We start from the raw sequence: 24,155 nt of genomic DNA on the forward strand, positions 1-24,155 counted from the left end.
GTTTTTATCTGCTAATAAGCATTATGCAACTTTCTGTGAAACCAAGTTGTGTTTACAAGGTACTAATGTATGTTTTTGAGTAAAATCTAACAACTAGACTAAAACTGAAATATCCACAAGCAGAATTGCATATTCTTTTTTAAATCATCTGTATTTTTGTACAGACAGAAATTCTAAGCACATTTTATTACAATTTAAATCCATTTTCTCTAAAACCATCTGCAGAAACCGTTGCTTTTTTCCTTAGTCATTTATTGTTGTGGCATGACAAATTTGAGTTAAAATCGCCCCTAAATGACACAAAACCGAAAAACTGGTGGGTGATCACTTTAAATGAATAAGTCTGAGTTGGCAGTTCTAGACTAGAATAAACTGTAAAGTGGATCAGAGAGCCGATAGACTGACTGCGTGTATTCTTTGTGGATTTGGCAACCCTAGAATGTGTTGTAATTATTAGAATGTAATTAAAATGTCATGCTACATTTTACTGTTTCATCTGGTATTTGTATGCGCTATGTTTTGGTGTTTACTAGAGTAGCACTTGTTAGCTTAGCAACATACTAACGTCAAATTCTTTTGAAATCAACCTATTGGGTATTAGGGTGTGGTCATATTTAATGTTGTTTGGTGAATTTCCGCAAATTTCTTGTTTTCTTTAAAATCATCTGCAGAAACTGTTGCATTGTTTAGTTTTTTCCACAACTATCTATTGTTGTAGTATAACCATTTTCAGTTAAACTCGCCCCTATAGTCACGTAAAAAAAATAAAATAAAATAAAAGCTTAAAATAAAAAAAATTTGGGGGCAAAATCCAGCAATTTTAATTCACTTTCCATTTCTGAATGGATGCTGCCTAAGTAGACAGCAAGGCAGCTCACTACATTATCTGTGGAGAGTTCAAGAAACTCCAGGGAAACTGGTATGTAGGATATAGCAGTGATCCCTTTGTGTCTGCCGTGCAGATCCTGTGTTTGATGCTGGAGTACAACATCATAGAGAACAAGGACACTCAGCTACAGATCATCTCCACCTTGGAGAGCACCCAGGTCGGCCTGCGCATGTACGAGCAGCTGTGCGACAGACAGAGGGAGCTTAAAGAACTGGTGAGTGCACAAACCAATTTTACAAATCAACACCGAGACGTTTTCACTGCCACGCGCAGGCTTTGATAATACAGTCATTATGCAGTCATCACTGCCGTCACAGGCCCAGCTCTGACTTTTAGTTTAACGCTGTGCTCCCATTAACACAAAAAGACAGAAGTGACCCATTTACAGGCTTCCTATGTATACAGTGCTGACTCTCAAGTGCCACCTGATGTTTAAACTAAAAACTGCAGAATTAGTGATATCTCTTTCTCTCTGTTTAGCAAAGAAAAGGAGGCCCTACTCGACTCACTCTGCCATCTAAATCGACGGTGAGTGTGTTCGCATAAATAACAATGTATTTGCTTGCATCCATGCTGTTGTTTTCCTAGTAAAACACTACCAAAAATCCTTCCTCAAGGCTTTTTCCTCACTTTTCTTTTACTCTAGGATGCCGACTTGGCTCGTCTGCTGAGCTCTGGTTCCTTTGGCAATCTGGAGAACCTCAGCTTGGCGTTCACCAACGTCACCAGTGCCTGTGCTGAACAGCTCATCAAACTGCCATCCCTCAAACAGCTCAACCTGTGGTCCACCCAGGTCTGTTTTCTTCTGCTCATTCCATTCTCAGTCCCTTAGTCACAGAGAATCTCCACTATGTGCCGGTATACATATGCTATATGCTGATTTTGTACGCATTTTTTTTTAGGATTCTATGATGAATAGAAAGTTCAAAATAACAGCATTTATTTGAAATAGGAATCTTGTGTAACATTATATATATCTGTACTGTTACTTTTGAACAACTGAATGCATCCTTGCTGAATAGAAATATTCATTTCTTTAATAAAACCCTGTTTTATTGACTTGATTTATGTTTTTGCTGTGTTTTAGTTTGGAGATGCTGGGCTCCGTTTGCTATCGGAGCATCTGGCCTGTCTGCAGGTTTTGAACTTGTGTGAGACTCCAGTCACGGATGCTGGCCTGCTCTCCCTCAGCTGTAAGAACACATTTACATAAATTGTATATCCAGCTACTTTCATTCTGAACTGTTAAATAAAAAAACAGCTGTTTCTGAATTTAAAATGATGCGATTTATTTTCTAGCCTATAACAGTTCGAAGCTAGTAATAATTCATTTGTGAAGCTTGAGGTTTCGTAAAAGGATAGTTGAATTTTCCAAAAATGAAAATTCTGTCATGTCATTCCAGACCAGTATGACTGACTTTCTTTCTTCTATGGAGCACAAAAGGAGAACACAATGTCAGAGCTTCTGTTTTTCAAATACCGTGAAAAAAGTGGATGATTTATACTGTCATGCTTCAAAGAATCATAAAATATGACTCATGCACTGTAGTCCAAGTCTTTTGAAGCCATAGTCATTGTGGACAAATAATCTTTCTCTCCACTCTAGATCTCAAATGTCATTCGTGACCGTGTTTTTAAATTTACCACGTCACAATCAGTCACAGCATGCAAGAACTAGTGGTTTTTGCCATTAGTGATGTCAGACCTGCTCACACCTCCATTTTAATGGTGCTCTTTTTGGAGCTTAGCCATATAAACAACCATCTACTTGTTGTTTGGCTATAAAATTATGGCACAATTTTTAGTTTTAAAAATTAAGTATTTAAACTATCCATTTAACAATAAAGTGGTTTATTTTGAGTGTAAAGAACATTTAGTGTTTGTCCCGACACATTTATAGTTTATTTTAATTAACATGTAGGATAATTATAATTAATATTGCAACTTTTCCTTGCAGCAATGAAAAGCCTGTGCAGCCTGAATATGAACAGTACTAAACTCACAGCGGACACATATGAAGACCTGAAGGTAAGAGGATGATGAGTCTAGCAGACCCTCAGACTGCTAGGATAGATGTCATAAATCTTTAAAAAAAAAAAAACGGGTTAAATCTCCTATCTCAGTTTAATATACAGAAGCTACTAAATGTACACTATTTCTCAAGTTTGGGGTCAGTAAGATTTTTTTTTATTATTAAATTTTAAAATTGTTACAAAAAAATAACATTTAAGTTAATGCTGTTCTTTTAAACTCTATATTAGGCCATGTCCACATGTACATGGCTATTTTTATGAACTGAGTTTTTCCTCCTTCTGTTTTTAAAAAAATCTCCGTCCACATGAAAACACAAACGCATGAATGATGCACAGTCAAGAGCATGCCAAGCCAGCAGGTAGCGATATAATCACTACCGTTGAAGCCATGTTGGCCAATCAGAAGCCTGAAAAAGATTCCAGTAGGCAGAGATAACAGCGCTGGCTCCAACGTCACAAGCCAAAAACGCCGGTTACGCTGTCTACACGATAACACTGCAACCAGAGTTTTTGAAAATCTTCACCCTGGCAGACGTTTTCAAAAATATTCGGTTTCAGTGACCTGGCTCTGCGTTTGCGTGTGGACGAACGGCCAAACCGTGTAGAAAAAACTGCGGTTTTAAAAATAACCATGTTCGTGTGAACACGGCCTTAATCAAAGAATCCTGAAAAAAAAATTATTATAGCTTCCACAACAATTTTAAGCAGCATGGCTGTTTTTAACATTGATAATAAAAATATATGATTACTTAGGCCCCGTCCACACGGAGACACGTTTCGCTGTATACACACAAATTTTGTATCGTATAGGCGTTTTGTTCACACGGATCTGGCGTTGTGGGAGAGTGAAACCGATAATTTTTGAAACCGGGTTCCAGAGTGGATAAATTTCAAAACGCTGCCCTTGCGTTTTCGTGTGGACAGTGAATCCGTGTATTTTCTGAAACAATGACGTCATCAGCCTACGTCTTGCCCCAAGTCAGGCACTGCCATGTCAAATAACAGCAACAAAAACATGAACAAACACTGAACGATCGTCTTTTTATTAACTAACATTAACGCAGATTAATAAATGTATTGTTCGTTTGTATACCGCGCGCAAGGTTTATGCGCATAGTCCAAGTCTTCTTTTAGATTTTTATTGTTTATGTGTGGTAGAATTAAAGATGAACATACTGTGAACGATCGTATACTACATCGTTTTGTGTCGGTTTTGTGGTTTCGTGTGGACACAGATATTTCTTGAGACGAGGAAAAAGAAAAGATCAGATAGGGAATGCTCTGGCTTCGTGTGGACGTAGCCTGAGATATTACAAAGATTTTTGAAGAATCATGTGACACTGAAGACTGGAGTAATGGCTGCTGAAAATTCAGCTTTGCATCACAGGATTAAATTACATTCTAAAATATATGAAAATAGAACAGTATTTCACAACAATGCTGGTTTTTTGTTTGTTTGTTTTTTACAGTATTTTCGATCAAATAAATGCAGCCTTGGTGAGCATAAGATACTACTTATGAAAAAAATCAAACTGACCCCAAACTTTTTATTAATAAATTTGTTCATAGTTTGAGTTTCCCCAAAAATGTAAATACTGCTATTCAGTGAATTTAAACATTACAACCAACACAAAACAGCCACATTGACTTTTTTTTGAGTTTAGGGGCGTTGTTATCTTGTTTGGCTGGCCAATAGCAGAAGAGGGAGTGTTCAGGAAACCAGTATAAACAGGCTCTGCTTTTCCAATACAGTTTGGTGATTCTAATGGTGCAGAAATTACACACTTCACCTTTAAATCTGATCATCTTATCATTTTTTTATGTTATTTACACAAGCAAGGACATGTTCCTAGTTCAGTCAATCAATCGTAGCCATGACAAAGAGGAATATTAAGAATCATAGGGCTGATAGGAATGTTGTTCCAGGAACAACAAAAGATGTTAAACCAGGAACATGTTAGATTAAACGTTTCATTATCTAAACCTCTCCATCTCTGGTCCTGCCCACAGGCCAAACTACCCAATCTAAAGGAAGTGGACGTTCGCTACACAGAGGCATGGTGAACACGATGCTCAAGGAGATTTATAGACAGGAAATCGCTGACACATCATCCGAACACAACATAATCAAGAAGCAAGGACTGTGTTTATAGGAACATCATTCAAACGTCAAGGACCTTCTGATAATATCATAAACGCTCAAGAATCATCTAGTGTCTCATCCGAGGATGCTCTTCGCAGCGGCATCAGAATGCAAGAATATGTCCCGTGACATCATCAAACAGCACAGGAACCTTTCTAACGACATCACCAGGGGACTTTTTTCTCTGTCTCTTTCTGGCCTTTATCTCAGACCCCTCAGAGGAACCGTGTCCCTCGTCTTAACCCATAACTGGCATCCCTTTTTGTCCCCCTGAAGACATCAGACCACCTGGATACATTTTCCCTGTGGTACCAGCGTCTGCTGAAGGCCTGAATATTCAGAGCCACATTCCAGTACAGTTTTGATATCACTTCCTGTGTGGAAAGCCAATTTCCGCATGATTTTGTTTTTTTTTGTTTTTTTCTTGTTACATGTGTGCTTGGTCCTCTCGGCTCAGAGTCCATCATATTTGCATCCTCACAGAGATTTCTGGTGTAAAATGTGTCTGTTAACAATGTTCACGTTCATCTCTATATCTCTATCGCTCTGAAAATCATTTTTTTATCAACTTGAATAAGCGTATTTTTCCATACACTGCTTTCATATACATGTGTGTTTGTAAAGAAAATCGACGTATCCCCATTTTTAATGCAGACATTACAGGGGCTTCGCTCCAAAAAAAAAATCTGTTTATCATTTCCTTTCCCTTCCTCTTCTCTCTTCTTTTTTTAGCCACATTGTACAGTGTAATTTTAATTTCACACCTGTATTTAAGAGAACATCGTCCAGGAAGTAGTCTGGGACTACTTTGTATTTATGAGCCCCCCTTTCTGGTCCTATTAAGTACTTTTGTCAAGCATACTGAACCAAGATGGTGCCTAAGACTTTTTCTGTAAAGATTGCATCACCTAGCAACATCAGCTAAGTTGTAAATAGATACAGTATGAACTTTTAAACCGATTAATAGGCTTTATTATTCTCTGTAAACTCCGCCTCTAGTGGTCGATAGGAGTCCACCATGATTGTCCTGCCACAACGGTTGACAATGTTCCGCATATTTATATCAAATCGAGCCAAGATTTGTGCTGTTTATTAAGGCTTGTTATTCAGTTAAAACTTTTTATATTTAATTTTCTCGCTTTTGTGATCAGCGTCTCTCCAAACATATAGATTATGATCACTGTAATTAGTTACAGTAAATATCTTGACCAGTAGGGCAACAAGACAGATCTTGTAGAAGAAAAAAGACGGTCTGAAATAAAACGATCATTTTGCCGTCTTAACTTAAATTGAGTTTTCCTTATGTTTACAAAAGCGTGTCTGCCTCTACTCCCACTTTGAATTATATCCAGATAGAGTTGCTGCCCTGTCCATGTGGCCGGTCTTGAAAGTAGCAGTTTTAGGTAGTTCCAGATTTTGTGTGTGCGTTTGATTTCGCACAGATATAGATGCCGTCCAGAGGGAGACATTCAGTACTGGGTGCCATAATGGCACCAACTCGAGTTCTGCCAGCTTGCATAGTTACATACTGTATAATGTACATATGAGTGTATATAATTTCCCATTTCTCTTTCTCTCGAGTTTTTGGGAGACTCTTTGTTGCCTTTATTTTTTTAGATGTGTGCATACGGTCACCTGTTTTTGTTTTCTTTCCTGCCTCCAGACCAAGTGCACTATCATTGTTTTTTTTTTTTTGTTGTTGGTTTAATTTTTTTTGACTGTATGATAAGTTTAATCCATTTTTGTTGCCTTTTTTGTTTCTTTTTTGCATGTTTGCAATTTTATCATATAGATTTAAAATAAAGGGTAAAATCACTAGCCCCCTTCAACCACTTACCATATGGATCAGTACGTGTTTTTTAAAAGTGAAAGATGGTCAGAGATAGTGTGTGTCTGTTGTGAACGGTTGAAATAGTGTTTTCTGAAGGTGTGTTCGAGAGTGGACTAGAAACTGTTCCATTCTGTACACACTGGTGATACACTGTAATGGTCTTCAGTCCAAACAGCGGACCATTTTTCTCTGTGGCAGGAAGGATTCAGGGGGCTGGGTTTCCCCCAGCCTTCATTTTGTTCAGAAATGATTAAAAAAAAAGCCATCTCTTTGAGACTATGGCTTATTTGTTGAAGTTGAAATCCAGTTTATACTTAATTGTTTCCTGATCAATTTGTAATATCCTGTGGAACTCACTGTGCTATTTGTGTTTCCAATGTCTCCTTATCATATTATAATGTCTAATTAATTTCAGCTTTTTTTATTTTTGTTGAAAAGCGCTTTTTTTCAATGTTGTATTGAGACTGAGTCTTAATATGATGTGGGTGGGGTCACTGCGGCACAGTCGTGTACATACAGAATGAACTATGTTTCCCATGACTTCTGGAGTTTTTGCAGATACAACTGCTGCCCTTATTTTTTCTGTGTTTTTCTGCTTCTATCTACAGCTGGGTTGCTGCTGCTGCTGCTGCTGCTGCTCTGTGGCTGTTGTAATGAGAACAGGAAAATAAGCCTAATATGTGAACCAGTTTCAATCAGAATAAACTGTCTGTGAATATGTTTCAAATAGAAAGCTTTCAAAGCTTTTTTTATTGGCACGTTTTACCTGTGCATTCACTAGTTTAGTCATTTGCGTCAAAAAATGTTTTTTCATATTTGAAAATACACTCTTTATATTATTTTGATAACAATGATACAGTAGAGAGAAAAGGAAATTCTCTAATCATTATGAACCCAAACATGAGCATGTGAACAAATATACACATTTATATGTAATACAAATATATACACAATTAATATACATCTTATTCAGTCTCGCAGCAACTGCTCTGCATTCCTTACAATCTCTTTTCCACAGTGATCCAGAATCTGGAATGTATCTTCCAAACAACAAGACCAAGACTAAACCACATGCTTTTCAACATATTCACACTGAAACGTCTGCTAGTTCCTTGTGGTTATGGCTGTTTACTTTACACCTGTAAACAAAGATTTTTTTCATTACTGACTGGAATCAGGAAATAGTAATATTTTAAATTGGGCTTTTATTTGTTTTTGGTGGTGTTACTGCTTTCACATCAGAAGTCTCAAGGTTAATCTACATTAATCTAAAAAAAGAAAAGGTCCCTCACCTCCACCTGCTGTACATGCACCAGAAGAGATGAAAGCTCCAGGTTTTCACTAAACCTGTTCTTCAGCGGGACTGACCGATACCCTAATAAATGAAAAAATGACCAGAAGAGAAATGCAACAGCTCAGAGACCCTTTTAGATTTTAATACAGAGGCACTATTTTTCTTTGAAGCAGTATTATGAAAGCAATAAAACTAATCACCGGTTCTGGGGTTTATGAGTGAACTATGGGGGCTTTGTGGTTTTGATGAAAAGCTAAATTAATTAATACAAATATAAAATGTAAATAAAAAAAACACTCACTAAACCTTTTACTTTCATGTCTTGTAGCCATTAACTGACATTTATGTTAAAATCTCAGGGAGTACTTGCAGAGCCCTGCACATCACATGCATACAAAAATATATGTACTGTGGCCATAAATTATGAATTTGTTCCCTCGTTGGCCATGAATTCCTCCCCACGACCACTACTACAATGGTGGAAATGGACAATACTAATTCATTCCCTTGTTTTAGTAAATCATGGCAACACTGTACTAAGTCATTCCCTTGTTTTAATTAAATCATCAAATTAGTACAACATGACCAGGATTTATTGTAGTAAGGGAACAAATTAGTAGTGTGGCCACAATTTACTAAAACGAGGGATGAATTCTTAATTCGTGCCCAAGATTTAACTAAAACTTGAATAAATTCTTGTGGCTATGGGGCCGTTTACACAACGTTTTCAGCCAAAAGCGGTAAACTTTTTATGTGTTTTGCCTGTTCATTTACAGGACAATAGCATTTTGGGAACCACAAACACCTATCGTTTCTGTGTAAATACCAAGCAGCAACCCTTCCGCTCTCTCTCGTGAAGCCAACACGGAAGTGACTTAAACTGTAATTCCTCGGCTGGCTGCAAAAGGGAGTCAATCCCATAGACTCCCCATGTTAAAATGCCCAACTTTACAGCAGAAAAAAAAACATGTTTACTAACTGGTTCAAAAAATTATTTTGGTCTATATAGCTAATTTTGCCCTTCATGACAACTGTGAGGGGGGTGAATTTTTTATAACTCATCCGTTTACATTATATTAAGCCTTAAAGTTCTGCATAATTAAGGGAGTGGCCACTTGAGTGACAGGTGGATTGCTGCTGCTGTCACCACAGTCGAGATAGGTGGGCGTGGTTTCAGCAACCAGCTCCCGCCTTTTCGCCCATTTTCAATTACCTGGGAGTGACATGCGGTGACGCACTGCCAAGAAGGCGACGGCCGGCTCCGCCTACTTTAGGCTTCAAAAACGCTTGTCAGAAATCTATGGGTGACGTCACGGACACTACGTCCATGTTTTTTACAGTCTATGGTAAACACCCAAAACGGGGATCTTTGAAAACGGTGATGTTATGTGTGTGCGTATTACATGTTAGGTATGTAGACATGTGCAGCACATGTCGATTTTAAAGGCAAGCACCAACAAACATACACAACAATGGCGGAGTACATGGTACTGTTGTTGCTGCTCAAGAGTTTGCTAATGCTTCTTCAGCAAAGTGTGGATTTACTTTACCAATATTACAACCAACAGCAGAAACGCATCATATACAACATAATCATCACTTCCTACTGTTTAATACAAGGTGACAGCTCCAACTACTGGCCTGGCATACGTAATACAGCATTTTTGGCCGTTTTTGTGGATATGTGTAAACGCCAATGCAAATCCTTTTGAAAATGTTGTCGTGTAAATGTGAAACTTTTTTTAAAATGCAAGGGAAAGACTTTTGTAAACGTAGCCTATGATACACCCCCCTTTTTAGTGAAAGTTCACTAAAATAAGAATTAAATATTTACAATGCATGGTATATATTTTGGGGCTCAGATCTGTTGGATGGATTTACCTTGACGAATACCTCTAATAGGAAAAGTGGCCTGTGCCAGAAACTTAGCATCAGAGAATGTGTCCTCCTCAAAAACCACAAAGCGAAGGAAGGCCAGGTCTGGCTCATCTACTTTAAAGCATTTGGGTGGATTCATTTGGCCCAGCCACACTGGATTCAGTCCGTTGTCCTCTGCAAAGAAACCAACATTCTTCACTGTAATCTAAATTCTAATTCCTCTCTCCCTAACTCTCTTCCCATATCCTTACTGAAGAGAGTAGTCTTGAAACTGTAGTCGTCTGCTTGACCTCCTGTGTACGGCCACAGCTCAACTTGCACAAAAGGACTGACGATGTGGTCTGGACTGGGCAGATGCCTGGCTGCCATCACCTGGAGGAAACCCAAGAAAATTACTAATAGTTTTGACAAAACTGTACCACACAAATGTGGCTAGTTCACCCAAAAATGATCATAATTTGCCATGTCATTCAAAACATGTAAAACCCTAAAAAAATGTAAATGTCTAACTTCCATGGAACACATAAGGAAATCTTTTCCACATAATAAAAATAACCAGAGACTGTCAAGCAACAAAACAACAATTTATCATATTATGGTCCACAAATTTAAGTCATAAAGGTTTGGAATGACATCAAGGTGAGCAAATAATTACTTTTTACTTTAATTACTGTAAAGGTGCTGTATGTAAGATTTTGACTCTACTAAAGCATAAAAATAATATGTTTGCAAATATATAAGAAACATGCTAAGTTAACATACTTGTTTATCTGAAAAACAATGCTACAGTCAGTTATTCTCCTTTGAATATGTGTGTTCTGGGTTGGAATGTCAGTCTCTGTTTTAGTTTGTGAAACCTGCCCACTGCCAGTTTACCCAATTGTATTTCGGCACCCCGGGTTGCCAGTTAGCGGAAAACACAGCGTATTTCATTTCATTCATCGTCAAGTAAACTCGTTCCTGTTTGTGTTGTCAATCTGGCAACCTGCGTGTGCATCAAATCTGAGGAGGAGGGGCCAGGTGAAAAAAACCCTCTCCAATATTTTGAATTTGGAATGCAATACCTAGTTCAACCACTCGGTGTCAATCCTACATACAGCACCTTTAATTTACATTGCATTACTATTACTTTAACATTCTAGAACTCAATTGAATGTTGAACTAAATCAACTGCAGTTTCAAGCAAATAGGAGTTATTTACTCTGATTCTGATGGTTTGTTTAGCAGGCTTCTTCTTGGTTGGATCTCGCATCCACTCTGGTTTAAGCACGTAACCCGTGCCTCCATTCAGACTGAAGAGAGCACTGTTTAGCTGCATGAATTTGTCTGAAGAGAGATGACATTGAGGTTAAGATTTATTAGACACGTTTATTGGAGAGCAGTTCTGGGACGCTACAACAGACATTAGTGTAAACTCTTCTTCTATGGACAAGTACAGTCATGGTGAAGCAACAGTTTTAAGAGAGGCTTGCTGAGAAAGTTAGTCAAAGTTGAAATGTTTATAGCTAACTTATGTAAATAATGAATAAAAATAGCACATGTGGGTTAATGGCACACGGATTTGAAGATAACTCTTTTTCTGCTTGGATAGCTATCTGGTCATTAAAGGAACAGTTCACCCAAAAAATTTAATATGCTCACTTTGAGGCCATTGCAATGCTAAATTTCAAATGAGTCTTTCCTGATGAAGAAGCAAACTCTTCTTGATCTTGGATGAAATTTTCAGCTTATTTTTCTTTTTTGGTGAACTATTCCTTTAAACGAGTAAACAGTTGATAGCAATCTGGTCACCTACAGTATGCATACTTAATGTGACTGCTAAAAAGTTGTTCAGGCCTGGTATGGAAACTTAATTCCTTCCAAACAGAAAATTTAAACATAGCCCTCTATCGCCCCCTTGAGTACTGAGGTTTTACTACCACAACCAGGCTCAGTAAGATTTTTTATTTTATTTTATTTTATAATGTAATTATTATTCATTATACAATTATTCAGCAAGTACACAGATTCACCAAAAGTGACAGTAAAGACATTCATAATGTTACAAAAGCTTTCTATTTCAAATAAATACTTTTCTTTGAACTTGCTATTCATCAAATAATCCTTAGAAAGTGTTTCAACAAAAATATTAATCATCATAACTGTTTTTAACATTGATAATAATAATAATAATAATAATAAATGTATCTTGAGCACCAAATCAGCATATTAGTGTGAAGGGACACTGAAGACTGGAGAAATGCCTATTTAAAATTCAGCTTTGCCATCACAGGAATAAATTATCATTTAAAAGATAGTAAAATTGAAAACAGTTTATTTTTACTGTATTTTTGATCAAATAAATGCAGCCCTGGTGAGCTTAAGATACTTCATTTGACACATGTAACACTTTTCTCTTCTTTTGCTTACCAGCAGTTTGGAAGTTTAGAGCCACCATTTGGCAGCCTAGTCTCCATGAAGGACAAGGGTCAAAGTTAGAGGAATCAACTCGCCCACTGCAGGGATACACACGGGTCAGCGCTTTACGGTTATACTCCAGAATGCTGTCTGACTTTTCCACAGTGCTTTCATTCCCCTCTTTTGGAACCATGTTATCCGGAATGGAACGCACCTCTTTGTAGTTGTAATTTTCTGAGAGGTCATAAAAGTGCAGAATGGAATAATAAATGAAATGAAATGTCTGGTTCACTTACCTCAAAACATTTCTGGAATGTTTTGAACGTGGCCTTGAAACTGTTTTGCTTAATGTTGATGTGTATGATAAAGTACAGCTGCTTTTCATTTTAGTTAGTTCCACATTTTTTTGTTTCATTTGTGTAATTTTCTGTAAATTACGTACCAAAAGTCTTTTTCTTGATAGATTGGCAGTATACCACCATGTCTGACATCTCAACAGCTATATTGGTTTTTGACTCCATTTCTGCTCTTCTCTATTTCGAGAAGTAAGGGAGATATTGTCAGTGCATAGACATTAACAAGAACTATTGGTCATCAGACATGTAGAAATATAGAGAGAAAGATACACTATTGATAATCAAGCACAATAACAGATGTTGAATGTGAGTTAGTGAGGCAAGAAAGACAAACAGAAACAAACCGCTTTCCCCAAACTCTGCTCGTTTTGGATGATGTTCAGAAGCACTTGGTACCATTCGTCCACCTGCTCCACGATCTCACACGTGAACTCAATTAGCTTCAAATTCTCCCTGTTCAAAAGGGTCACCACGAGGGGCCTGGCATGCTTGGCTTTGCATGCTGAGGAGAACCCATTAAAATCAACAAGGAAGAGAGTATTAAAATTTAATATTTTGTAAACCGAGGGGAGCTTTTTTCATAGAGCATTGATTACTGAAATAATGAGAATAATTTTTCTTGCAGTGCCTGCTGAGAGTTGGTAAAATTTTATATGCATGTTACAGCTTAGCTTAGTTTCTAGGCTCTATGTGTATGAGTACAAAACATATTCACACAAGTGGCAAAACAATCTTACCAACAGTACACTTTGAGATGTCCACCACACCTTTACACTGGTCGCCCAAAGGATTGTCTTTAGCAACCTGAAAGAATCACTGAGCTCAAATCAGTTTATACATATACATATGTACTTTTTTTTGTTGTGTGTATAAATAAATATAATGTATATATATATATATATATATATATATATATATATATATATATATATATATATATATATTTAATATAAATTACATGAATTCATATATAATACATAATGACTTTATTAAATACATGTAATGACTTTAAATCAATTATTTAAATGAATTATTAGTAAATTAATAAAATTAGTATGAATTAGTTAATGCATGAAGTCAGAAGTCCTTATATTTAATAATAAAACGTCAGCAACTTAAACAACAAATTAACGTGTGTGTGTGTGTGTGTGCGCGCGTGTGTGTGTGTGTGTGTGTGTGTGTGTGTGTGTGTGTTTGTGTGTGTGTGTGTGTGTAAAATTGTGTGTGTGTGTAAATATTGATAAAATATTAAAAATTTTATATATAATTATATACATTATATATTATTCTATATTTTACATTAAATATGTGTTTATATATATATATATATATATATATATATATATATATATATATACATACATACATATATACATATAGTAAAATCTATTATTTTAATTATAATTATTATTATTTTAATAACAATAATAATATAATTGTTATTATTTTAATAATATTTAACATTTTAAATATAAGATATATATTTTATCCATCTATTAAAATAATTTATTTATTTATTAAATATGTTTTACAAATGATGCCACTTGGTGTGATATTTTGTAATCTAATACAATGAAATTCATATATTTTAAGAGTGTTTTCATAGAATATTATAGTAGAATATTATAAACTTACACTAAATTTCCCTACTTTTAGGACCATTGTATGTGTATTCCCATCATACTTACCTCACTGTACTGTTCGCTGTCACATGTTGAGATATCCACCTGCAAAGACAAAATGATACAAACCTACAGTTTGTAGATGGTCACAATTATAGTATCTCTTTTAGGTTCTGTGGTTCATTTGTTTCTCTTATCTATTCTCACTTCTCTCACCATACAGAAGCGATCCACTAACTGTGGTGTTACAGGGTAGCGTAGTTTTGTCTTGCCATAAAAAACCTTGTCACGAAAACAGCTAACCAGGTCCTCAAGGCTACCAAACTCGTAGGCATCTGCCAACACATACTTGCTGTTGTTTTGGTAAATCAGATAATGTTCGACATCCCCTTCAACTCTGAGTAACAAATAAACAAATCAAAATACATATTGAGAGGAAAGTAAGTGTCTGCGAGGAATACAGAGTGAAAGAAGTGAAAAGGAAATACTGAGGAACCTGATGGAAAGGGTAAAGTGGTCAGGCTCTTCTCTTTGTCTGATGAGGAAGGCTCCATCTCGAGGGATCCTCAGAAGATAGTCTTCTGCTTCGGCTTGACTCAGGTTACTGTAAAACCACCTAAATACAACAACACAAGTTTGTGTCCAGATATTTCTAGTTTCAGTGACAGAAAAATGATCTGTCATTGGAATTTGTTTGCATATGAGTAAGTGTTTAAATTTGAAATTCAACTTTTCTTCTTACCCTATTTGGTGGGAAGGCACAAAATTGAGCCGAGGCAGGAAACCGTTGAGGCGCAGATTTAATCTATCATACGTGATCAGATTTTGTGTGTAATACTTGATCAAGGCACACATACTAGGAAAGCGCTGCTTGATTGTCAAGTAGAAGGACCATTGACCATTTTCTGAGGAACAGAAAATTTTGTAGTGCTGAATTCTCCCGCTCGTCCTACAGAGAGCACATATTATTATATAAACAATTTCTTTCACATTATTTGTCTTTGTGAATATAAGATGTAAGCCTGGTGCTAAACATTTGTCCAGTGCAATGTAAAATAAATACAAATTTGGTAATCTACCAATCAAAAGAGTAAAGAGTAAGAAAATCCACAATATTAGCAGTGTGAGGAAAATTTTAACATGTTAAAATAAAATTAATTTAGGCACGAGCTTCAAACCTTTTTTGTGAAATAGAGAATAGTGAAAGGCTGGGCAGAGTAAGTACCAGAGGGAGATACTGTAGTTTTTGATGAACGCTTTACTCTCTCGCACCAGGAAGGTTCCATCTTTTCCATCCCTCCCTTTGCAGAAATCATGCAAGAGTTTTTCAGCGGTTATTCTGCCTTCAGTCAACTCTCCATGAAACCAGGGCTCAGACAGGTGCAGCTGTGAGCCGTCCTGAACGTTTCAGAAAGAAGAGTTCACAAGCAAATGTGAAAGTGCATAAAAAACTTCTGAAAGTGGCTTGTGACCTGAACAATGAGTCACTTACCTCAGGATAGTCTTCCTCCAACTTCTCTTCAGAATAGTATAGCTTATTATCTGAGATCACACAATCATGCCTGTAAAACCTCTAGATTGAAAATAGATATATTATTATAAATTATCATCAATTAATAAGTTATTATTATGACTATGAATACGTATCAGCAAAAAATTACGTATTTAAGGCACCTTATCTATTGGATCCCAGATGCAAAGCTCTCCTTCCTTCTCCACTACACGGTTTTCTTTAGCTTTTCTTATCTGCTTTGAAATATGAGAAATTATGAAATGACCTAAAGCTGCCTCCTAAAACTTCAATCAGATCCTGACACACTGTTGGCAAACAGATTTTAAATTCGCTGATGGAGAAAAATTATTTGCTATGGAAAATAAAAATATATCACAGAAAGCACGTGCACCTTCTCCCTGTAAGTGTTTCCAATTTTCTTGAAGCTGTCTAATTTTCTTTTCACAGCTGTGTTTCCCTTTTCTTCCTCCAGCTGTTCAGAACAAATAGAAAACTGATATATGATACATCAAAAAACGAATGCAAACAAACTCACATGTGCATTTATTCTGTAAGACATACGAATGAGGTCAGATGTTAAAAGAATCAGTCACTCGAAAACGTCCTGAAAATGTACTCATAATGTGGCAACAGATTTGGAGAAATTTAGCATTGCGTCACTTGCTTATTGATGAATCCTCTGCAGTGAATGGGTGCCGTCAGAATGAGAGTCCAAACAACTGATAAAAACATCACAATAATCCTCAATTAATCCACATGATTTATATAAATAAATTCAACATTAAGACCTTCTCCACAGCGAACCATTCCTTCTGGCTAATTCTCAAGTGAAAAAGTTGTCTTGTCTGAATCAGGAGAGAAATACGCACAGATCAAGCACTGTTTACAAACAAAAACAGTCCAAAACATTTCTAAACAAATATGTCAATGGATTGTGATGTGAAAGGACAACAGGTTATGGACTTTTTCACTGGAAGAAGCGTTTTTTGGGGGTTATGGACTTGTATTTAGGCCAGATGCGATGGTTTCAAGTTAAAAAGCTTTTTATTATTGATTTGTTTCTTACAAACACACAGCTTTTTGTTTAGCAAAAAGTTAATTGATGGACTGGAGTCAATAACTTGTGGATTATTGCGATGCTTTTATCAGCTGTTTGAACTCTCATTCTGACGGCACCCATTCACTGCAGAGGATCCATTGGTGAGCAAGTGATGTAGTGCTGAATTTCTCCAAATCTGTTGTGATGAGGAAACAAAATCATCTACATCTTGGATGGCCTGAGAGTAAGTACATTTTCAGTAAATTTGAAGAGATCCGTCATCATTTTATTTTCACACTCACATACAAATGCAATGTGCTTCAGTGTTAACACAAAAATACGTGTATTGTGACAATGTTCATATATATCGAATAAAAAAAAAATCTGAATTGCATGTAGTGTAAACAAAGCCTAAATTGCCCCAATGATTTAATTAATATTTCATATTAGATATAAACAGAGTTTGGGTAGTTTGTTACGTGAGAGAGATAAGCAGTTGTTTACATTTTATATCTGTGGAAGGTGTGTTTTGTGGGTACCTTAATGGTGTGATTGCTCTCTTTTATTTTTTGGTGCTGTTGAAGAGAATAAACAGGGAATCATGCACTGTAACGATGATATTACAAAATGTATATTCCTAGTCTGAAAAATACACTGAAGTCATGTTACATTAAAGACTGAAGCAACTGAAGGATCTCTGCAGTTTTTCCTACTAAATTTAGTTCAGCTACGTGAGCTGACAAATTTGACTTTTTCCCAACCTTGATGATGATCTTGCCTTTCAGCTGGTTTGGTGAGGGTAGATCATCTGCTTCTGGTTCCAACGGCTCAGTCAGAAGCTTGTCTTGGAAAACATCTCGTAACATCTGAGCCATCATTTTCTGCTGCTTGATGTCACAGTGTTCTTCTATGGACAGCACCACAGGATATCTGCCAAAAGAGATGAAAATAAGATTGCTGAATGTTGCATTTACATTGATGCACAATGATAACTGAATGTGTGTGTTGTTGATGACTAACTCAGACGTTGCAAAAGCATGATCATTGATGGCCTTCACCACGTCCTTAAACTTTATCTTGGAGGTCATGGTCCTTCCATGGTATATGACAGGTTCTTCCGGACCATTCCAACAGTCCACTGCAAAACAGAATACATAATAGCATAGCGATATCAAATAATATGAGTTATAACCATACAATATAAAAGTTTTCTAAGCAAAAATGGTATGTTGTTCACTGACATTCAATACAGCGGCAGCCCAGCCTCAGGCAGCGCACATAAGCTTCTGTTGAGGAATCACTGCGCAGTTGATCTCCAGTCAAATATCTGTGAACAAAAGCAAAACACATGAAGTAGCACAGGAAGTTCATAATGGAGAGGAGGAGCTGCTGCATGTGTGTCATGAGCATGAAGAACTGCAGCACTCACGTGTTGTGAGAAGAGTTGATCCAGTAGTGAGACAGAGGATTGTTCATGTCCAGTGGGCAAATCTCAGAGAACTTCTCATTCCAAATCGAGTTCTCTTTGGAGAAGAGAAAACTGAGGAACTAGAAAGACAAAAAACATTTTGTACTGATTTTCTGTTTTATAGATTTATTTCACGTGTTGACATCAAACTAAACAGATCTCTATAACTTGTACCTCTCCAACAGTAAGCACTGGATAGTTGGTCTTCCTCATGGTGTCAGTGATGAAAATGGTCATCAACTCCTGAATCTGGTTCAAATTTTTGGCCTCCTAGGGTCAGAAAACAAATATGCAGTTCATTTTCAAATTGAATATCTCTTTTCAGCATTCATAATCAAAAAGAAATGTCTCTTGAGTAGCACATCAGCATATTAGAATGATTTCTGAAGGATCATGTGACACTGAAGATTGGAATAATGGCTGCTTTGCCATCAAAGGAATAAATGACATTTTAACATATATAAAAATAGAAAACAGTTATTTTAAATTGTAATAATATTTCAAAATATTATTTGCTTTGGTGAGCATAAGATTCTTCATTTAAATGCATTAAAAAAAACAGTAGGCTAGATGGATAAAAGATAAGATAAAGGAAAACATTGGTCTTACCTTCTGTCGATATAAAAGAAAGTTTTGAAAATCATAGAGGGGAACTACAGAAGATTCAGGACTATCAGTATTACTGCAGAGAAAAACAAATATAGTTTTCATAGTACACATATTTTTTTTTTTTTTTACAAATCAAGTAAAATTCTCATGATATGGCTCCTTTTTTAAAAAAAAATATATATATTTTTTTTACCTTATTATGAAAGCTGCGGGCCCCTTTTCAAACTCTTCTAGCAACTAATATCAAAAAATGATAAAAATAAATTAATTAATAATTGTAAATATTTGTATTTATAAATTGTAAATAAGTAAATATTCCATTCAATACCACAAATAACATTAATAAATAATGAAACGAAATAAACTGCACACTCACCATCTTCTGGTTTTCAAATATTAAAAAATTGTAGAATTTGTGAAACTGCTGAATATCCAGGGAATAATCTTTCGCTTCCACGTCCTGAACATACAGTTGTGTTAAATGTGTTAAAAAAAAATACTCCTTAGAGAGTAGAAAATGTAAAATGCAAATCCCAATTCACTTCAGATAAAAGCATCTGTAAATGCATAAATGTAAATGGAGAATTCAGTGTTTCACTATTATTTGTACCACAAATCTGTCCTCCAGAAAACGTCCACCTGGTACAGCAAAGTTCATCTGAGGCAAAAGAGACTTGAGCTCTTTCAGGGTGATGCTGAGAGAGAAACAATAATGAGGTGAGAAAGAAACAAAAGTGAGACTGGTTGAGAAAAAGGTGAAAGAGAAAAAGAGAACCTGTTTTTCTTTGATTGATCAACCGAGTACATCTGCTTCCTCAGCCAACTACAGTAGAGTGAAAAACAGAATGAAATGTTTGTTGAATTGTATTATGGTTTAAGGATACACAAGCTACACTATCTATGTGTATGTGTATGTGTGTGTGTGTGTGTGTGTGTACCTCTCTATAATCTCTGGTGTGTGAGCCGCCAGTGTTTCTTGTCTGAGTAACTCCAGTCCTGTCAGCCATTTCTCTGCGTCCTCCACTGAATCAGCTGTGGAACAGCAAAGGCTCTTACAGAATAAGCACAACAAGACTTTCATATTGACAAAATGAAGTGGTGAGACGGTCATGATTGTCCACCACACTGAGACTTCAAACCTCAGGGTGCTCCATTGGGACCATTCCGGTAAGTGTACTATTGCTAGCATAGCTGTTTACCAGCATGCGTTATGTTTTAGATGTTGGTGATGATACTGTACTGCTGTCCCTTTATAGCTATAGCTTAACCAGCAAGACTTCTTTGGTCAACCAAAAAGACCAGCTTCATTAGTTAAGTTTTGCTGGTGGAAAATATGAATATGCTGTAATCCTAACTAGTATAAACTAGCACGAACTAGCTTGGACGGCACTGTTATTATGGTTCGAAAGTTTGGGGTCAAGATTTTCAAGAACGTTTTTTGAAAGAAGTCTCTTATGCTCACCAAGGTTGCAATTGTTTGATCAAAAACAGTAAACACAGTAATATTCTGAAATATTATTACAATTTAAATAGCCGTTTCTATTTTAAAATGTAATTTATTCCAGTGATGGCAAAGCTGAATTTTCAGCAAGTCATTGCTTTTGTGACTTTATAAATGCATTTACTGTTACTTTAGATCAATTTAATGCATCCTTGCTTAACTAATTTATTTAAAATAAATAAATAAATAAAAATCTTACAGACCCCAAAACTTTAAATGCTAGTATAGCTATAACAGTTGTATATGCTACTAAATAAACATCTTGTTGCCTTATTTTGAACTTAAAATATGTGAGGAACTTGTTACATACCTTTTAGACTCAGCGATTTTAAAATAAACTCAGATCCATAGAAGATGGTGAAACAGGTTTTGCTGTCCTGGAGCTCTTTTTCAGATTGGCAAAAGATTCGTCGAAATTTGCTGCCCCTGCTCTCGTTAAATCGCTGGAAATCTTTGCATGTCTCCCACTGGCGAACCTCCTTGAACTCAAAAATGTCCACTGCGTACACATAAACACAGATTTTATATACAGAATTTATAAGCTCCAGTATATCATCAGTATTTCATTGAATAAATACCAGTGCTTGCATAAGCAAATCTTCTGAAAATTGAGGCCCGAATCAGTGCGAAAGTAGGAACTTAGGACCACTTTCTTAGACATTATTGTAAAATAATATTTAAAAAGCATTCATTTATTGATTTGATTCAAGTCTACTTTCAAGGAAGCAACTTACACAGTCTGACTATCCGACTATCATCAGAGCGTATCAAGGCCACCTGCATGCTCTCCATAATGACCTGGACAGTGAGTCTTTCAGCCCTCTGCTGATACACCATCATTTCAGTCCCCATCTGTAGATGTTCAGAAACCCGTCTCCTCTCATCCTCTATCAGCTCATGCCGCTCACTGCCGCCCACCATCACTGCATCTGACACACACAGAGTAAAGAGGCAGAGCTTTTTGCATCAGATTGCGTAACACTTTTATGTTTATCAAAACAATAACTGTTAAAAGTTAAAAGATGTATATTCAGATGCACTTACCTTCCTGATTCGGTGCACAAAGTAAACTCAGAAATGGTGTCTAGAGGTTATTATTCAAACCAGTCTTGAGAAACATCACATCCTGTGGCATAATCAGCTTTCTTATTTCCTATGACGAAAAACAAGCATTTCCAGAGGACAAGAGTGTTAATAAAATTATCTTCCCAAATTATGAAAGTTATATGTAGAATTGGTACAGTAAATACCTGTATTTGAAATGCCAAAGGCCTCTAAACCAATATTTGGAAAGCTCTTATGTATAAAAATGCTCTCAAGCAGAAATTGAAAATTTAATAAGACAAACAGTGGCACAGACATTTTGTTTTTAAAACAAGGGGGTGGAGAAAAATATTAAGAATTTGTGGGAAGAAGTGGATTTTACTGGAAAGAGAGAGATCGGGTGAGAGATATACCTGATGTGCAATTTCCTGAAGTTAACAGTTGTCACAAAATATGCTTTCTAGGTTTTTTGGTTTCTAGCTTTTAAAATCACCATACTGAAAAACAAAATATTGTCACTGCACCAGACAGAAGAAAAAACATGATATTTTAAGTTGCAAGTTATAAACCCTAATAATCTTCCTTATTGTGTCCTTAAAAACATTTTAAAAATCACAAATAATATGTATACAGTGTTTCATTAAGATGCTATTATATGTATTATAAGTGTGTGTGTGTGTGTGTGTGTGTGTGTGTGTGTGTGTGTGTGTGTGTGTGTGTGTGTTTGTGTGTGTGTGTGTGTGGTATATGTGTGTGTGTGTGTGTGTGTGTGTGTGTGTGTGTGTGTGTGTGTGTGTGTGTGTGTGTGTGTGTTGTTTTTCCCTTCAAATATGTCTTTATAATTTTAATGAATTAATGAATGAATTCATTAATTTTATTACATAAAGTAAAACGAAATAAAAATGAAAAAAAAAATCCTTGTCAAATAGCTGAAATGAACAATATATATATATATATATATACACACACACGCACACAGTGGAGATCAAAATTAGAGAACAATCTATAAACACTTGATTTTTTCTGAAATATTCTTAATCTTTATCGCTCAAAATTTGAAGGAATATTAGCTGTAGGTATACCACTATACTAACATGTTTGACAAAATAACCAAGGCATTTCACCAAAAAACTTTATTTTGAGTAAAACACAGTGATCAAAATTAGAGAACAGTAACCACTGTTGCATGAAAAATGACAACTAAAATTTTAGAGGGTTACAGCTGTCAGAAATTAGTAGGAAATGTAGAGGCCCTTGCTTTGAATGACTTCAGCACATCTGCAGCTCAGGACATCACTAGTTTTCAGACTGGTGCGCTGATGTGATCTTGGTCCACTCTTCTTCTGCTCTCTTCCTCATCCACCTTTCACTGACTTCTTTACACACTTGGGCTTCAGTTTTTCTTCAGTTTGACGTCAAACAAAATGTTTCCCATCAGACCCAAATAAATTACTGCTTTCATCACTAAAGTGAACTTTGGACCAGTTCTCCTCTCTCCACACAACAATCTCAGCAAAGGTGAGTCTCAGCATTATCCTGTCTTCTCGTCCATTTTTCTTACATGGACGTGGCCTTTTTGGGAGACTTGAATAAATTAGTGTCATTATAAAGCTGCAATATTTGAGAAATCACAGATTTGCGCCTCCTGTGGCAGGGTTTCAGTCACCTTAGAGCAGCCCGCTATCTTTTAATCTCAGTGAAAATTGGAGGAATGCTGCCAGTTAAATAAGGTTTGTCATAAAAATTAGCACCAGGTGCCAGATTGACAACCAAGAACTTGGAGATATCTGAAAGTATTCTCAAATTTTTATCAGTTATTTTAAAATATTTCATTTAAGTTTTTATACTGTGCTTCAGAATACAATTAATTTATGAAATATGCTTAAAAAACTGCCCTTCTACTCCTACTCTAATTTTGATCTCCACTGTATGTATATATTGTATATATGTATATATATATATTAGTTTTGTTAATGTTTATTTTATTTTAAATAACCAATTTTATGGTTTTAGTTTCATTTAAGTATAGTGTGCATTAACTATTATTAACCTCATATTCCTCGTAATCAGCTGTATGCAGAAATTCTTATTTTTTTTGCTGATGGTAATGTTCTGCTTGACCTTTAATGTTTATTAAACACAAATGAAGAACAAGGCCTTTCTTTATTCATTTCTGATCCTAAACTTGAATCATCTAAGGATTTTTGATATTTGTTCCAGATATCTGCTGTTAAATGTTGTTATAGACCCTCTTTTTTGTTACATTAAATCCCACATCCTCTATAGACAAACACTGTTTTCTATTCTGTAATGTTCAGGTTAAACGGGAGACAGAAGCTTCACTTCAATCGTGAGATCTGGCCAGACTATCAAAAACGAGCGGCTGTGTTTAACCAGTGGAGACTGCAGAAAGCTGTCTGAGATTTCTTAATGTGAATCTTGGTCAAATCTCTTGCCCAGTTGCAGAACTAAATGCTTACATGAGAGATTATGAAATGTCATCACAAGAGCTGAAGTCAGATACAAGCCAAGTACTTC

General features: G+C 36.1%; 2 protein-coding genes across 3 annotated transcripts in view; one reads left to right on the forward strand and one right to left on the reverse strand.

Moving 5' to 3' along the window:
* The window catches only part of LOC109109913 (C-Maf-inducing protein-like), a 32,583-nt gene extending 24,958 nt beyond the window's left edge, over positions 1–7,625 (forward strand). The window contains exons 16-21 of the mRNA XM_019122933.2: positions 963–1,103; positions 1,370–1,417; positions 1,536–1,682; positions 1,977–2,082; positions 2,847–2,917; positions 4,933–7,625. Of these exons, the coding sequence (XP_018978478.2) occupies positions 963–1,103; positions 1,370–1,417; positions 1,536–1,682; positions 1,977–2,082; positions 2,847–2,917; positions 4,933–4,986 (567 nt within the window). The 3' untranslated portion in view covers positions 4,987–7,625. The remainder of the gene's footprint in view (positions 1–962; positions 1,104–1,369; positions 1,418–1,535; positions 1,683–1,976; positions 2,083–2,846; positions 2,918–4,932) is intronic.
* On the reverse strand, positions 7,613–21,667 carry si:ch211-260p9.3 (1-phosphatidylinositol 4,5-bisphosphate phosphodiesterase gamma-2). 2 transcript variants are annotated; one of them, XM_042775474.1, is made up of 32 exons: positions 21,618–21,667; positions 21,308–21,502; positions 20,884–21,072; positions 20,011–20,104; positions 19,848–19,895; positions 19,683–19,767; positions 19,449–19,532; positions 19,266–19,309; positions 19,073–19,145; positions 18,638–18,733; positions 18,425–18,543; positions 18,237–18,322; positions 18,016–18,133; positions 17,757–17,925; positions 17,535–17,570; positions 16,348–16,428; positions 16,118–16,189; positions 15,936–16,016; positions 15,669–15,841; positions 15,186–15,392; positions 14,940–15,059; positions 14,660–14,840; positions 14,510–14,548; positions 13,559–13,625; positions 13,166–13,323; positions 12,908–12,998; positions 12,478–12,699; positions 11,270–11,394; positions 10,320–10,440; positions 10,084–10,242; positions 8,189–8,271; positions 7,613–8,035 (listed from the first exon to the last, which is right to left on the reverse strand). In XM_042775474.1, exons 2-32 carry the CDS (start codon positions 21,492–21,494, stop codon positions 8,030–8,032), a joined length of 3,414 nt encoding a protein of 1,137 aa, XP_042631408.1. In that variant the 5' UTR covers positions 21,495–21,502; positions 21,618–21,667; the 3' UTR covers positions 7,613–8,029. The 2 variants fall into 2 exon arrangements, with proteins under 2 accessions (XP_042631408.1, XP_042631407.1); XM_042775473.1 differs by having other exon boundaries at positions 10,072–10,242.
* Positions 21,668–24,155: the final 2,488 nt, after the last annotated feature.

The sequence above is a fragment of the Cyprinus carpio genome, chromosome A18, assembly GCF_018340385.1.
Source record: "Cyprinus carpio isolate SPL01 chromosome A18, ASM1834038v1, whole genome shotgun sequence".
Lineage (NCBI taxonomy): Eukaryota > Metazoa > Chordata > Actinopteri > Cypriniformes > Cyprinidae > Cyprinus > Cyprinus carpio.